Here is a 14,131-nt window from a genome sequence, read left to right as displayed (position 1 = left end):
GTGTTACAGTAGTCGTGTTTTGAAAAAAATTATAGTTTGTAGTACTGTTCGAAAGTCCTGAGTGTGAAGTAGTGGTTTGAGCTTTTTTAGTGTTTGCAGTTTTAAGAATCCATTTTTGATCATGTTGAGGTTGAGTTCATTGTCAATAGTCACTCCCAGATTTTTTGTAGATGTTGTAAGTTGCACCCCTATGTTTTTAGAGGTGTTGATGTTGAGAGGGGCTGAGAGACGATCATTGGAGATATGAAGGATTTCAGTCTTGTTTTGGTTGAGGCAGAGTGATAATTGTGATAGCAGATGAATTATTTTCATGCTGAGTTGGTTCCATCTGTCTAGGGTGTATTCGATGGTTTTGTTTATGGGGAGTAATAATTGTATGTCGTCTGCATAAACAAAATAAGTGAGGTGTGATTCTGAGAGGAATTTGCAGAGTGGGAGGAGGTAAATGTTGAATAGGGTGGAGGATAGGGAAGATCCTTGTGGGACACCGTATGTAAGTGGTATTTGGGAGGATTCTGATGTGTTTAGCTTTACGTTGTAGGATCTGTTTGTGAGTTATGATTCAAACCATTTGATTGTGGTGTCTCGAAGTCCTTACCTAGACGATTGGCTGATCAGGGCAAAATCCCCAGAGCAAAGTTACCGGGCAACCAACAGAGTCAAAACTCTACTGGAGAACCTGGGATGGGTGGTCAACACAAACAAGAGCTGTCTGCAGCCCTCCCAGTCCCTAGAATACTTAGGAGTCCGATTCGACACCAAACAAGACAAGGTCATCCTGACACCAACAAGGAGATCAAAACTGATGAACCAGTTGCAAATCCTGCTGAGCGAACCTCGTCCCACAGCATGGGATTACCTTCAAGTCCTCAGTCTCATGGCATCCACACTGCACGAGCCCACATGAGGCCTCTACAGTGCTCACTTCTATCACGCTGGAATCCACTGTCCCAGAAGTACACCGTACATCTACAGCTCCCGGGCAGAGTTCGGACCCAACTAAGATGGTGGCTACAAGACGGCCACTTAAGCCAGGGAACAAGGCTATCCTCACCGACCTGAATCCTGCTCACCACGGATACCAGCCTACGAGGATGGGGAGCACATTGCGAAGAGCTAACCGCCCAAGGGCAGTGGAACACAGAAGAGTCAGGATGGAACATCAATCGCCTAGAAGCCTGGGCAGTCAGACTAGCCTGCCTACGGTTCGGCCACAGAATCCGAGACAAAGCGGTCAGAGTAATGTCGGACAATGTCACAACAGTGGCCTACATCAACCGTCAGGGAGGAACCAGAAGCCAACAGGTGTCTCTGGAAATAGACCCCCTAATGGCATGGACGGAAGCAAATCTCCAGGAGATCTCAGCCGTCCACATCGCCGGGAAAGACAACATCACGGCAGATTATCTCAGCAGAGAAAGTCTAGACCCAGGAGAATGGATGCTGTCGCCCGCGGCATTCCAACTAATAGTGAACCGTTGGGGGAACACCGACCATGGACCTTCTGGCAAACCGGTCCAAAGCCCAAGTACCCAGTTTCTTCAGCCGCAGGCGGGAACCTCAGTCCCAGGGAATCGATACCCTGGTACAGACCTGGCCACAGGAGGCCCTGTTATATGCCTTCCCACCGTGGCCTCTATTGGGCGCAATCATTCAGAAGATAGAACAACACAGGGGACCAGTCCTTCTGGTGGCACCGGACTGACCAAGAAGACCATGGTACGCAGACATGCGAAGACTACTGACAGGGACCCCCCTGCCACTACCTCCACACAGAGACCTGCTCCGACAAGGGCTGATCCTCCACGAGGATCTAGCTCGATTCTCTCTTATGGTCTGGCCATTGAGAGGACTCGCCTGAGGAAGAGCGGATACTTGGGAGCAGAAATTGACACTCTACTCCAAGCACGCAAGTCCACATCTCTAACATACATTAGGATTTGGAGAGTATTCGAAGCCTGGTGCGAGGACCTCGACATCATACCACGCTCAGTCAAAATTCCTGTGAACTTGGAATTTCTACTGAGCGGCCTACAAAAGGGATTGTCCCTCAATTCCATCAAGGTACAGGTGGCCGCATTATCATGCTACGGAACCAAGAGCGAGAGCGACAGCATAGCCTCTCACCCAGATGTTTCCCGCTTCCTGAAAGGAGTCAAGCACATCTGACTACCCCTAAAGTGGCCGGTACCTCTGTGGAACCTCAACCTGGTCCTAGATTTCTTAGCAGGAGCCTCATTCAGACCTCTATGCAGCCTGTCTCTCAAACTATTAACATTGAAGACAGCCTTCCTACTGGCAGTGTGTTCAGCCCATTGCATATCCGAGCTACAAGCACTGTCCTGCCGTGAGCCGTTTCTCAGGCTTACCCCGGGAACCAATCAGTTACGCACGGTTCCCTCGTTCCTCCCCAAAGTTGTATCTCACTTCCACCTCAACCAAACCGTCTCGCTACCATCGCCAGATGAACATAAGAACTCGGAAGAGGCTCGAAGTCTTCGACACCTCAACATCGGCAGACTCCTATCCAGATACCTGGAAATGTCGGAACCCATACGAAAAACGGACCACCTGTTCATCCTTCACAGCGGGAAGAAGCAAGGGGAAGTGGCCTCGCGAGCAACCATTGCCCGCTGGATTAAAGAAATCATCACTATGATGGCACATGATTAATTGTAATCTATGCCACTTACTTTATGCATTATCGTGCCTTGCTGTAAACCGTTGTGATGGTTATCTAACTTAACGACGGTATAGAAGAGCTTTTAAATAAATAAATAAATACATAGAAGCAGGCAAGCCACCGCCCCTACAAGTCAAGGCCCACTCTACTAGAGCCCAGGCAGTGTCCTGGGTGGAAACCAAGATGCCGTCGCCCGCCGAAATCTGCAGGGCGGCGACATGGTCCTCCATCCACACCTTCTCCAGGTTTTACCGCCTGGATGTTCATGCTCGGGAAGACACAGCATTTGCAAGGGCAGTACTAAGTGGGTCACGGGCAGCCTCCCACCCGGTTCGGGAGTAGCTTTTATACATCCCATTGGTCCTGGGTCCATCTGCTACATGCTAGGAAATGGAGAAATTACTTACCTGATAATTTCGTTTTCCTTAGTGTAGACAGATGGACTCAGCATCCCACCCATGGCTGCCGTTACTCATGGAATTCTCTGGGGACATCCCCGGGAGCGAGTGATTCAAGGGTAAGCTATGCTTCCTTCACCTAGGACACCCATCCTACCGGGTGTCGACGTTTCCCAGTTGAGGGCACTGGCAGTCTCCAGCTATAGCCAATTCAACTAGTTCAATTTAATCAAGTTAACCAAGTCATAAAGTTTATCAAGTTATTCAAGTTATTAAAATTAGTCAGTCACACATATATCCACAATGCTTTTCGAGGAGAATACTGAAGAGCTGCACTTCCTGCAGGGGTATATGTACTAGGGCTGACGTCCAACTGCTATCAGGAGTACACTATACCCATTGGTCCCGAGTCCATCTGGAAAACGAAATTATCAGGTAAGTAATTTCTCCATTTCACCTCACCTTTTAACCATGCCAGTAATCGTTTTGCCTTCCTTCCACTTTTCTTAATGTGTGGAATACATCTGGACTGCGCGTCTAGGATTGTATTTTTAAACAATGTTTATGCCTGTTGAACATTTTTAACCTTTGCAGCTGCACCTTTCAGTTTTTTTCTATTTTCCTCATTTTATTAAAGTTTCCCTTTTGAAAATTTAGTGTTAGAGGTGTAGATTTACTTATTTGTCCCCCTTCCCGTTGTTATTTTAAATTTGATCATGTCATGATCAATATTGCCAAGTGGCCCCACCACTTTTACCTCTCTCACCAAATCCTGCATTCCACTAAGAATTAAATCTAAAATAGCTCTCTTGTTGGTTCCTGAACCAATTGCTCCATGAAGCAGTCATTTATTACATCCAGGAATTTTACGTCTCTAGCAAGTCCTGATGTTACATTTACCCAGTCAATATTGGGGTAATTGAAATCTCTCATTATTATTGCACTGCCAAATTGGTTAGCTTCCCTTATTTCTCTTAGCATTTCATCATCTGTCTGACCATTTTGTTCAGGAAGCAATATGGTGAAAAAGTATGTGTGTTTTCTTTTTCACTATTTGTTTTCTAATAGTATTTAAACTTGAGGATGATTTAGTGAATAGTGGAAGGCACAAGGCTAGATGGGAAGATTGCAATACTTTTTCCATATATATTCACCCAGTCTCAACTTGTATAACATGGTCACTTACATATTTATTTGTCTTGCAAATTGTATGATGTGGATACACTATTATTTTACATTTCCTTTTAGTTTCAGGCAAGGGTTGCAAACCCTTGGTGTACTGGAGAAAATACAGACTTACCCAGATGCATTCTGGAGTGTTCTAGGCCTCAAGCCTGAAAAGCTTACAGCAAAAGCATTTGGTGATCTTTTTGTCATCAACTTTTCAACAGAAGGAAGCAAGTCAAAGATGTTTGAAGTTAAAGTTATTGAATTCTGGATGGATTATCTAATAGATGCAGAAGGTATAGTTTTTAACTCCTCTCCCTTTGGGACAAAGTTCTCTCCTGTCCAGTTACTCAAGTTCAATAATTTCTGGTTTTCTTCCCAATTTTCATGATGATCAGTAATTAACACAATATGAGTGCTACCTGCTTTTGTAATGTCCTACCAGAGAGGTTTACAACAAGAATAGCACTTTGATGCAAAAGCATTAATATGACTAAAATCCTATATATGCACTTTTTGGGGGTTTGTATTTCCATTAATTTTTTTCTACTTTTTTTACTTTAATGCTATGGTCTTGAGTTTTTTTTAAATTATGTATACAGGATGTGTGTCGTGGTAAAAAAAAAAACAAAAAACACACAGTGTTAAAGCAAGTTTGCTTACCATAAACAATGTTGCTGTAGCTAGCGTGATGAATTAGCCATACTGTCTGGGACAGCGGAGCTTTTCTCAGAGATCATAGAGCTCTTGCTCTATGTGGCTGTGCATGCCTTCTCGTGCAATCTCCATCTTTTCCTCAGTCTATAATATAGCTTATCCAGCGGAGCAGTGCTTGGAGAGGGGATGGAGTAGGGGATGGCCACCCCTGTCAGAAGTAGACTGTCTTTGCGTGCACAATCCGCCAGCGAAGTGGACACACTGCCGAACCCAGGGCTGCGTCTGAAGAGGCCTGCTCGTCCAGGCAGTAGTGTAACATGAAGGTATGCAGACATGACCATGTGGCTGCCTTACAAATGTCCAACAATGGCATCTTGTGAAGATGCGCAATTGAAGCAGCAACCGCTCGCACTTGGTGCGCTTTGACTTTTCAGGAAGTGCTGCTGACCGCTTCAAGTAACAAAAGTTTGTAGTAAGCCAAAGCTTTTACAGACTAGGGTGTGAAGGAGATGTTCCCTGTCATCACTATGTGGCTTTGGGAAAAATGTTGGCAACATGATAGTTTGATTCAGATAGAAAACCAAGATCACCTTGGGTAAGAAAGGGTGAGTTCGCACGAAAAAACTCCAAATACAGAGTGCAGTGAACTACGGCCTGAAGTTCACTGACCCATCTTGAAGTCACTGCGACCAGGAACACCACTTTCCAGGTCAGATATTTCATGTGGCTACTGTACATTGGTTCAAAGGGCGGAAGTATGAGCTGTTTCAAAACCAGGTTACGGTCCTAAGGGACTGGAGGTTTGGTCATTGGCGATCTCATTCTCAAGATTCCTTTCAAGAAGCGAGAAATCAAAGGATGGTTTGAAACCGGAAGACCATTGCATGGTTGATACACTGCATTGGCGCTCACATGAACTCTGACAGAGGCTGTCGCCAACCCCAATGAGCAGTATCGGAAGGTAAGTGTAGAGGAGTCCCTTCACCCAAGGATGAGGAATGCATCCTGCGCAAAGCACTCCCGGCTCGGATAAACCAAGCAGAATTCTTGAACTTTCCTGTTATATACAGGTGTGAAGAGATCCATGCAAGGGAGACCCCACTTCTGAAAGAGTCAGTCTGCAACCCTTTTGGTTTAGAGCCCATTCATGTGAGTGGAATACCCTGCTGCGTCGGTCGGTTTCAATATTTGCAATACCCAGGAGATAAGTCACTTGCAGAGAGATGGAGTGTACCTCTGCTCATTCGAGGATCTGAATCACTTTCTTGCATAGGGTCCAGGAACCGGACCCTCCTTTGTTTATGTAAAATGACTGTTTTCACAAAAGTGGTCAAGGAACGTGAGGAGGGCATTCTGAATTGCTCTCGGCTCCAGCAGGTTTATCTGGCGAGTGCTCTCTGGCAAACATAGCCCCTGCGCCTTTAGAAGGTCTAAGTGCGTTCCCCCCCAGCCCCTTGTGGAAGCGTCCATGGTCAGAACCGGTTGGTGCGCCGGGCTCCGGAACAAGGCTCACACTATGAGGGTTAGTGGGGACAGCCACCATGCTATATCCTTTCACATGGTCCTGGTCACTAACACTGACTTGGTTGGAGGTTCAATGAATTGAGTCCAGTATGCCTTCAAACCCCATTGCAGGCGGCGCATATGGAGCTGGGTGTGCGGCACTATGTATATTGCCACTGCCATGTGTCCCAGCAGGCTGAAATCTGGCAGGCCGAGGGGTGTGTACAATTCCATAGCTGCACAGCCAGCGTGTGAAGAGACTGAGCTCTGTCCTCTGTCAGGAAAGCTTTCCCCATGACCTTGTCTATCTTGGCCCCAAAGAACTGAAGAATCTGCGTCAGCTGGAGGCTGGACTTCTCATAGTTTATTATGAAGCCCAGCACCTCTAAGCAAATTGTATCCCTTAAGTGAGTCCAAAGAATATTTGCTTCTGAGGCCACCAGAAGCTAATCGTCCAGATAAGGGAATAATTGAATCCCCTTCCGACTGAGGTGGGCCACTGCTACCGCTAAACCCTTGACTCTCAGGGCAGACAATAGTTCAAAAGGGAGCACCTTATACTAGTAGTGGCATCCATTGACTTGAAAACACAGGTAGCACCAGGAGGAACGATGCATCGGAATGTGGGAGTAAGCATCCTTGAGATCTATCAAGCACATGGGCTATAGGAAGGGCAGAATGGATTTTAGGGATGTCATCGTTCTCCATTTGAATGAACTTGAGGGCCCTTAAATCCAAGATTGGGCAGAGACCTCCCCGATTTCTTGGGAATGAGGAAGTATTGGGAATAGAAACCCATGTTGTGCCTGTATGCAGGTACCACTTGAATTGCATGGCGCTGCACAAGTGAGCTCACGTCTTCCTGCAAAAGTGGCGTTTGAGCACAATCCTGCAGAGAAGGTGTGAGGTGCGGGAGAGTTGGAGTTTTCTTGAAATTCAGTTGGTAACCCTCTCAAATGATGCTCAAAAACCAATGGTCTGATATGATTGCTTCCCAAGAGTGGAAAAAATGTACTATCTGGCCCCCCACATACAGCGATAGCTGCGGCCTGACCACTCTCAAACTCTTGGTGGGGGGGGGGGGGGCGTTGTTTCTGGCTGGCATTTGATGGCTGCCACAGCTGGCGCTGGCCCCGGGTTCTACTCCTAGGCTGTGGTGGTTGTGCTTGCTGCCTGGGTTTTGGAAAGGTCGATGCACAATAAGATGCATACGGCCTAAAAGGGCGTCTTTGATAACTGGTTTTCCTGAAGCTGGGGTACTATCTCCTGGCAGCAGATGGTTGCTCAGGCAGGGAAGCCAGGGACAGGACCGCACATTCTGCTCCTCACTTAATGCGTACACTCTAAGCAATTAACAAAATAACATACATAACCTTGTTTTTGTTTAATAATGATTAACGAACAGCAATAAGCCACAAGAAAAATAAAAGGTCATAACATTAACATAGTCCAGATCTTAATGGGCTAAAGTTAGTTGAACACCTGCTTGATCAAGAAGATCTTTAACGCTGCTCCTTCAGCTGTGAGACTGTCTCCTAAAGGTTATCCCCAAAGAGGTTATTGCCCCTACATGGAAGATTGGCCAATTTCTTATGGACGTCTTCATGGATGGCACTGGCCCTCAACCAGGCCATTCTATTGGCTTCTATAGCTGCTGCCAGCGCACGGGCTGATTCGAAGATCTTGTATATCATGCAAAGGAGGTGATGCAGTCCATGTCTGCTATGGACTGGGGCAGCACAGTATCGGATGAGCCCTTCTCAAAGCGGGGCTTGATGGACCTCAGGCACTCAGAGGTACTCAGTGATATAGAACTGATGCTGCTGGATTTTCACATTCAACATGGCTGCCTGGAAGGCTTTCCTCCCAAACTTGCCCAAGTAGCTATTATAAACTTCCCTGGCTGAACATTGGAATGGAGCCTAGATTCTCTTTGCCTTTTTCATGGCCGACTCCACCAAAATGGAGGCATATGTGGCAGCTGCACTGTACCATAGTAGGGGGATTTTCTCATCCAGAATTTAAGATCGGTTTTTCTCGGTCAGCAGTCCCAAGAAGAGGGACTCCCAGGCCTCTTCCTGGACAGCATGGGAGGGCAGTGCTCTCGGTTTGGATGGAACCTCAAAGATCTTAAAGATGCTGAGGACCTCCGCTCTAGGGTCCAGCACGTTTTTGGTCTCCACGTTGAGAAGCACCCCCACCTTCTCGATGAATTTGGAATAGTAGAGATCTTCTTGTGGTGAAACTGGCTCGAAATTCCTCTGGGAGGTCAGATGGTATCACCGTAGATGACCCTGGAGAAGGTGGGGGGGGGGGGGAGGGGGGTGGAGTCACTTGGTTCCGAGACTGGCAGGGGGGAAATCTGTGGATGGATCCCCTCTCTTCCAGCAGGCTGTATAACTCCTCCTGCAGTGGAGGGGATTTTACCCCTGGGGACAACTCTTCCAACAAGAGACTTGGAGGCAGATACCCTTGGTTGCTGGACTCCAGGGATGTAAAGACATTGCTCAGAATCACTGATATCCGGGACATTGCCTGGGAAGCCAGCCCCCCTTCTGCAGGGGTATGCTGCACCTTCAAAAGGACAGTGGAGGGAATACCGTCCTGTCCCCTACCCAGGGCAGACTTGGATCTCATGGATGAAGGAGGCACCGCAGCCAAGAGGACGTTGGAGTCAGCTCTCTTGCTTCGGTGTGTGGCAGGCTCAACCTTGCTGGATGGTCTGTGTCTCTTTGACAGGAGCTACTGAAGCTGGGGTGAACACCTCTTCCTCCAAGAGACTGAAGACATGTTTGAGGTCATCCCAGGGAGTGAACTCTATGAACCCCCTGACAAGGGATATTCAGAGTGGGTCCATATCCCAAAGCTCCATTTCAAGCAGTTCCTCCGGTAAGAAGATGATCTGAGTATCCTGCTGCAGCTTCTGTTTTCATCAAGGGCCTTTTCCAGGAAGATTTGTCTGTCAGATTCCCTGTAGCTTCAGATTCAACCAATGCCTCATCAGCATTGATTGCATCGTGGACGGGCGCATTGTGGACTTGCGTTGGCTTTTCGTAGCTTATTACCCAGGTATCTGGGCCCGGAGAAGCACACTTTGGAGTGTTATGGCTCTTCGATGTGTCGTTGTACCATGCGTCAGGACGGGGAGTCTTCGCACTCTCTCCATCTTTTTTGCATGGAGCATCGTATTTACGCCATTTTGACTCATGCATCGATGCTGCCATTCCGGCGGCACGGCCACCTGCTGACACTGACCCTGACGCCTGGTCTTTCTGCAGGTCATGGGAGCGGGGAGCACTGGGGGGACTTGGCCTGGTTCTTATCCTGGGGCCCCATGGAGGAAGACTTCCTTTGCTTCTCTGGGCGATCAGTCTTCGGTCCCAGGGATGAGTAGTGCTCAGACGCCAGGGCATAGGAGCCAGAGTCCTTGTCCCTCAGGCATGCAATCTTCTGGACACGCTGCCTTTGGGCCCTGGGTGACACTGGACCACAGTTCTGGCAGTTGGACTGGTTGTGCTTGGGCCCTAGGCAAATATTCATCTGTGATGAACATAACTTTTACGCACTGGCAGTATTTGAAGCCTGGCAGTTTGGGCGCCATGATGGCACTGAAAAGTGCTGTTTTTGAAGGAAAAAAAAAACTTTTGAGGAGAAGAGAAAAAACTCCGCTTGAGACTGGCAGTGCGGAAGAAAAGGACTGAGTTGAAGACGGTGATCGCGCAGGAAGACGCTCGCAGCTGCACAGAGCAAGAGCTCTGTGATTTCAGAGAAAAGCTCCGCCTCGGGGGACTTAAAAGAGGACGTCTCAGATGGCCTGGCTAATTCAACCTACTATTGATGGGAGATGCTTTGCTTTACAGAATTTTGATATAGATGAGTTAAATACAGATGCGTTATTTACCAGCTACACTGAAAAATTTGGGTTTTTTTCTCTCAGTGGCTGCTAACATATAGTAGCTTACATACAGGCTGATACAGTAAAGTTCGCGGGAGAGCAGGCAAGCGCCTGATCTCCCGGCGCGCGCACAGGCCAGTGTCCTGTGCGCGCGATACAGTAATAATATTTAAATTAGGGCCCACGGTAAAAAAAGGCGCTAGGGACACTAGCGTGTCCCTAGCGCCTCTTTTTGGACAGGAGCGGTGGCTGTCAACGGGTTTGACAGCCGACACTCAATTTTGCCAGCATCGGTTCTCGAGCCCACTGATAGCCGCGGGTTTGGAAACCGGATGCCGGCAAAATTGAGCATCCGGTTTTTAACCCGCGGGCTGATTTTAAATTTTATTTTATTGTTTTTATTTTTAACCTTTTTTTTTTTTTTTTTTACTTTTGGGACCTCAAACTTAATATCGCCATGATATTAAGTCAGAGGGTGCACAGAAAAGTAGTTTTTACTGCTTTTCTGTGCACTTCCCCAGCGCCGGCAGAAATTAACGACTACCTTTGGGTAGGCACTAATTTCTTAAAGTAAAATGTGTAGCTTGGCTGCACATTTTACTTACTGTATCGCGCAGGAATGACTAATAGGGCCATCAACATCCATTTGAATGTTGCGGGCGCTATTACTCTCGGAGGGGTTGGATGCGCGTTTTCGACACTAGCTTTACCCCTTATTCAGTAAGGGGTAATAGTGCGTCGAAAATGCGCGTTCAAACGCGGGTTAACAGTGCGCTCCAACGGCCTGTTAGTGACAGGAGACAGAAAATAAAAGGCCAAATTGGCCCATCTTTTCTGCAGAGTTTTTTTTATTTTTTTTTGTCTTCATTAAGATATATCTCAGCTGCAAGCCAAAGAAACTTGACCACTTGTAGGAAATTGCTTCTTATCTAAGTGAGTTTTTGGGGGTTTTTTTCTCTTTGTTTCTCTGGCATCCTGGGTAGATGAGCATATAGGTTTCCATATTTAAATATCCAGACTCAACCTCTCTCCACCAAGCCTTATAATAAACTAATAGCCAAAATCAGTGGGGTATTTTCCCTAATGTCTGGCTGCCTGTTTTCCTGTGACTTTGCTGGACATTACTTGGTCACACCCAACCTGCCAGTATCAACAACATTGGCTTTGGGGGGTTGTGGGCTTCTGGTTCTCATACAGCTACCCCATGTGGGCTATTGTGAGGTGATATATACTGGGGTGTTTAGAGATCTAATTGTAACCATTTATTACCAGTTATATGCACAACATATAACTTAATTCCACAGTAGGTTGTGTGGACAACAGATATGAATGCTTCATATGTTCGAGAAGATGGTGAGGTTGGTATCTCAAACTCTACAGATCAGTGGATGTTTTATATAAAACAGTAATCCTAAGAATTCTCCATTTTAGTATTTTACCATCTCTTTATTTTTCTATGTATGAAAGTGATAAGTGCATAAAATAACCAGTTATACTTCATTCCTGGTTGGGCTATAGGGAAGCAGAGGTTCAATTTAATATAAGTTCAGAGTAAGTAACTTAGAGCAAATAACAGGTGTTTACTTTGTCCAAAAATTTTGTTTTGATAGTTTTTCTGTTGTGGATAATTGTAAACTTGCACTATAATTTGTTTCTTGTCCTTAGATGGGAAGACTGTGGCATCTCTAGAAGAAATACTTAACTTTGCAACTGGTACTGATTCTGTTCCCCCTGTTGGCTTTGATCCTGTTCCAGTCATTGAATTTCTGCATGGCAAATTTCCAGTTGGCAACAGCTCCATTAATTGCTTGGGCCTTCCAGTGACCAACACATATAAAGAGTTTAAAGAAGCCATGGACTTAGCAATAAGTGCTGTATGAAGATGTGACAAAGAACGTTAATTTTAAAATGAGGCTTGAATATTTCTCTTTAATGGTATGTTAGTATGTGTTGCCTATTTTTGGTCAAGCCATGAAACAGGCACTCCTGTATCATTGTGGGGATATGTGGAGCCTTTCATAATAGGTGCCAGTTGAGGCTTTGACCTAAAACAAATACGTATACCAAATCCAGCAGGTATTTCACTTTTTTTTCAGTGACTTCAAATTTTACTATGCATTTTTAGCATATATACTCTTGCTACTTTTGTCCGTTTTATATTGTTCTAGGTTACAGAATAAGACCAAAGAAGACCAGAGTGACTTTTTAGGAGGCTCCATACTTAAAACACAGACCTCAGTGAGCATGGGGAGGTTGAAATGTTTTTGGACAACCATCTTGCTAATTTTGATGGCTGTAGAGATTGGAAAGAATTTAGTAATAAGACAAGGAAGGGGGCCTGGGTGTTGGATTAAGTATTGGTCTGGTCAGAAAGAAAACTGATGACAAAGCCTGAAATAGGCTACCAGAAGTCAGGGAGGCTGATACTTTTGGGCATGGTTGGGATTGAGATGGCAGATAAAAGATAAAAGATATACAGGGGTGTTGGCGTTAGGTTGCATATCAGAATTTGTATGCTCACCCATCCAAAGCAGACGAATCACAATTGAGCCAACTGATACAGACACTTTATATTTTCTCTATGGACAAGCAGGATATCAGCCCACCAAGTAGGTAATGTCTCTCTGATAGCACAGAGGGAAAGTGCTCACAGAGCTTAGAAAGACCTAGAAGGTATTTTTTAGCATGTGCAGAGCTTTCTCTGCAGCTCTTTATCATGTGAGTCAGTCATCTTTCCAGACTTCCAGATGTGAATTGTGCTCTTGTAATATTTTTTCTCCAAGGACAAGCAGGATGGTAGTCCTCACACAGGGTGACATCATCAGATGGAGCCCGGCATGGAAAACTTTTGTCAAAGTTTCTAGAAACTTTGACAGACACACTGAGCATGCCACCGTCTACATGTCCATGTGGGGTCCCTCTTCAGTCTCTTTTTCCGTGAAGCTGAAGCCTCATGGCTGTGGAGCTCGCACTTTTTTGCTGTGGAAAATAACTTTTTTCTTCAAGACCCGTCGGGTCCCTCTGCGTGTTTTGGGGTTTTTTCTCATGGCATCTGTAAGTTTCCATGGTACTTCGCAGTCTATTAGACTGTCTCCTCTTGGTGGCCACTGGGAATCAACCACATGCCGTGTTTGTTTTCCATGGTGTTATCTGGCTTCCGCCACTGCCCCCGGATCATGTCCATCACAAACCCCCACAAGGTCTGTGTCCTGTGTCTGGGGGCATTGCATGATGTCCGTGGCTGTGACCTTTGTGCTCAAATGACCCCCAAGGGACAAAATGGGAGAAACTGGTGCTAAAAAAATCGGAACCATAGACAGGACTTAACACCGCAGGGTAAGGAAGTCTTGGCCATGACCCCCTCGGTGTCCCCTCCGCTACAGAGCCCCGGTCCAGAAGTAGGGGCAGGGGACTGAGCGAGGTCGATATTCTCGCGCTCCAGATCAGGTTCATCTCCATCAGTTCTGGGGAAGGACAGAGGTGAGATCTAGGAAGTACTGACACTGGTCATCCTCCTCGAAGATGTTGGACCACAGGAAGGCACAGACGTCATCCGTGCCTCCTCCGAAGCTGTTCTGTGCGGAGGATGTTGTACCCTCCAGACATCCCAAGGAATCTCTGTGGACCCCACAGATACCGGTGGAGGGTTCAGTGTCCTGTGTCCGACCCCCCCCCCCCCAGTTCCAGGGACAATCCGATTCTGCTGTCCTCTGCAGCCTTTCAGGAGGAGTTGGAGAGATGTGTGCGGCTGGTGGTCGGCCAGGCCCTGCAGGACATTGAGCCTCCAGTTCTACTGGGACTGCCACCGCCGCAGGAGCAGACTCCAGT

General features: G+C 46.6%; 1 protein-coding gene across 2 annotated transcripts in view; it reads left to right on the top strand.

Moving 5' to 3' along the window:
- The window catches only part of G2E3 (G2/M-phase specific E3 ubiquitin protein ligase), a 195,990-nt gene extending 183,684 nt beyond the window's left edge, over positions 1-12,306 (top strand). For both annotated transcript variants that reach the window (XM_029599007.1, XM_029599006.1), the window contains 2 exons: positions 4,330-4,544; positions 11,969-12,306. In XM_029599007.1, coding sequence (XP_029454867.1) covers positions 4,330-4,544; positions 11,969-12,183 — 430 coding nt within the window. In that variant the 3' untranslated portion in view covers positions 12,184-12,306. The remainder of the gene's footprint in view (positions 1-4,329; positions 4,545-11,968) is intronic.
- Positions 12,307-14,131: the final 1,825 nt, after the last annotated feature.

The sequence above is a fragment of the Rhinatrema bivittatum genome, chromosome 4 (assembly GCF_901001135.1).
Source record: "Rhinatrema bivittatum chromosome 4, aRhiBiv1.1, whole genome shotgun sequence".
NCBI lineage: Eukaryota > Metazoa > Chordata > Amphibia > Gymnophiona > Rhinatrematidae > Rhinatrema > Rhinatrema bivittatum.
The sequence above is the reverse complement of the archived record's forward strand: the minus strand, read 5'-3'. Positions and strand labels throughout refer to the sequence as shown.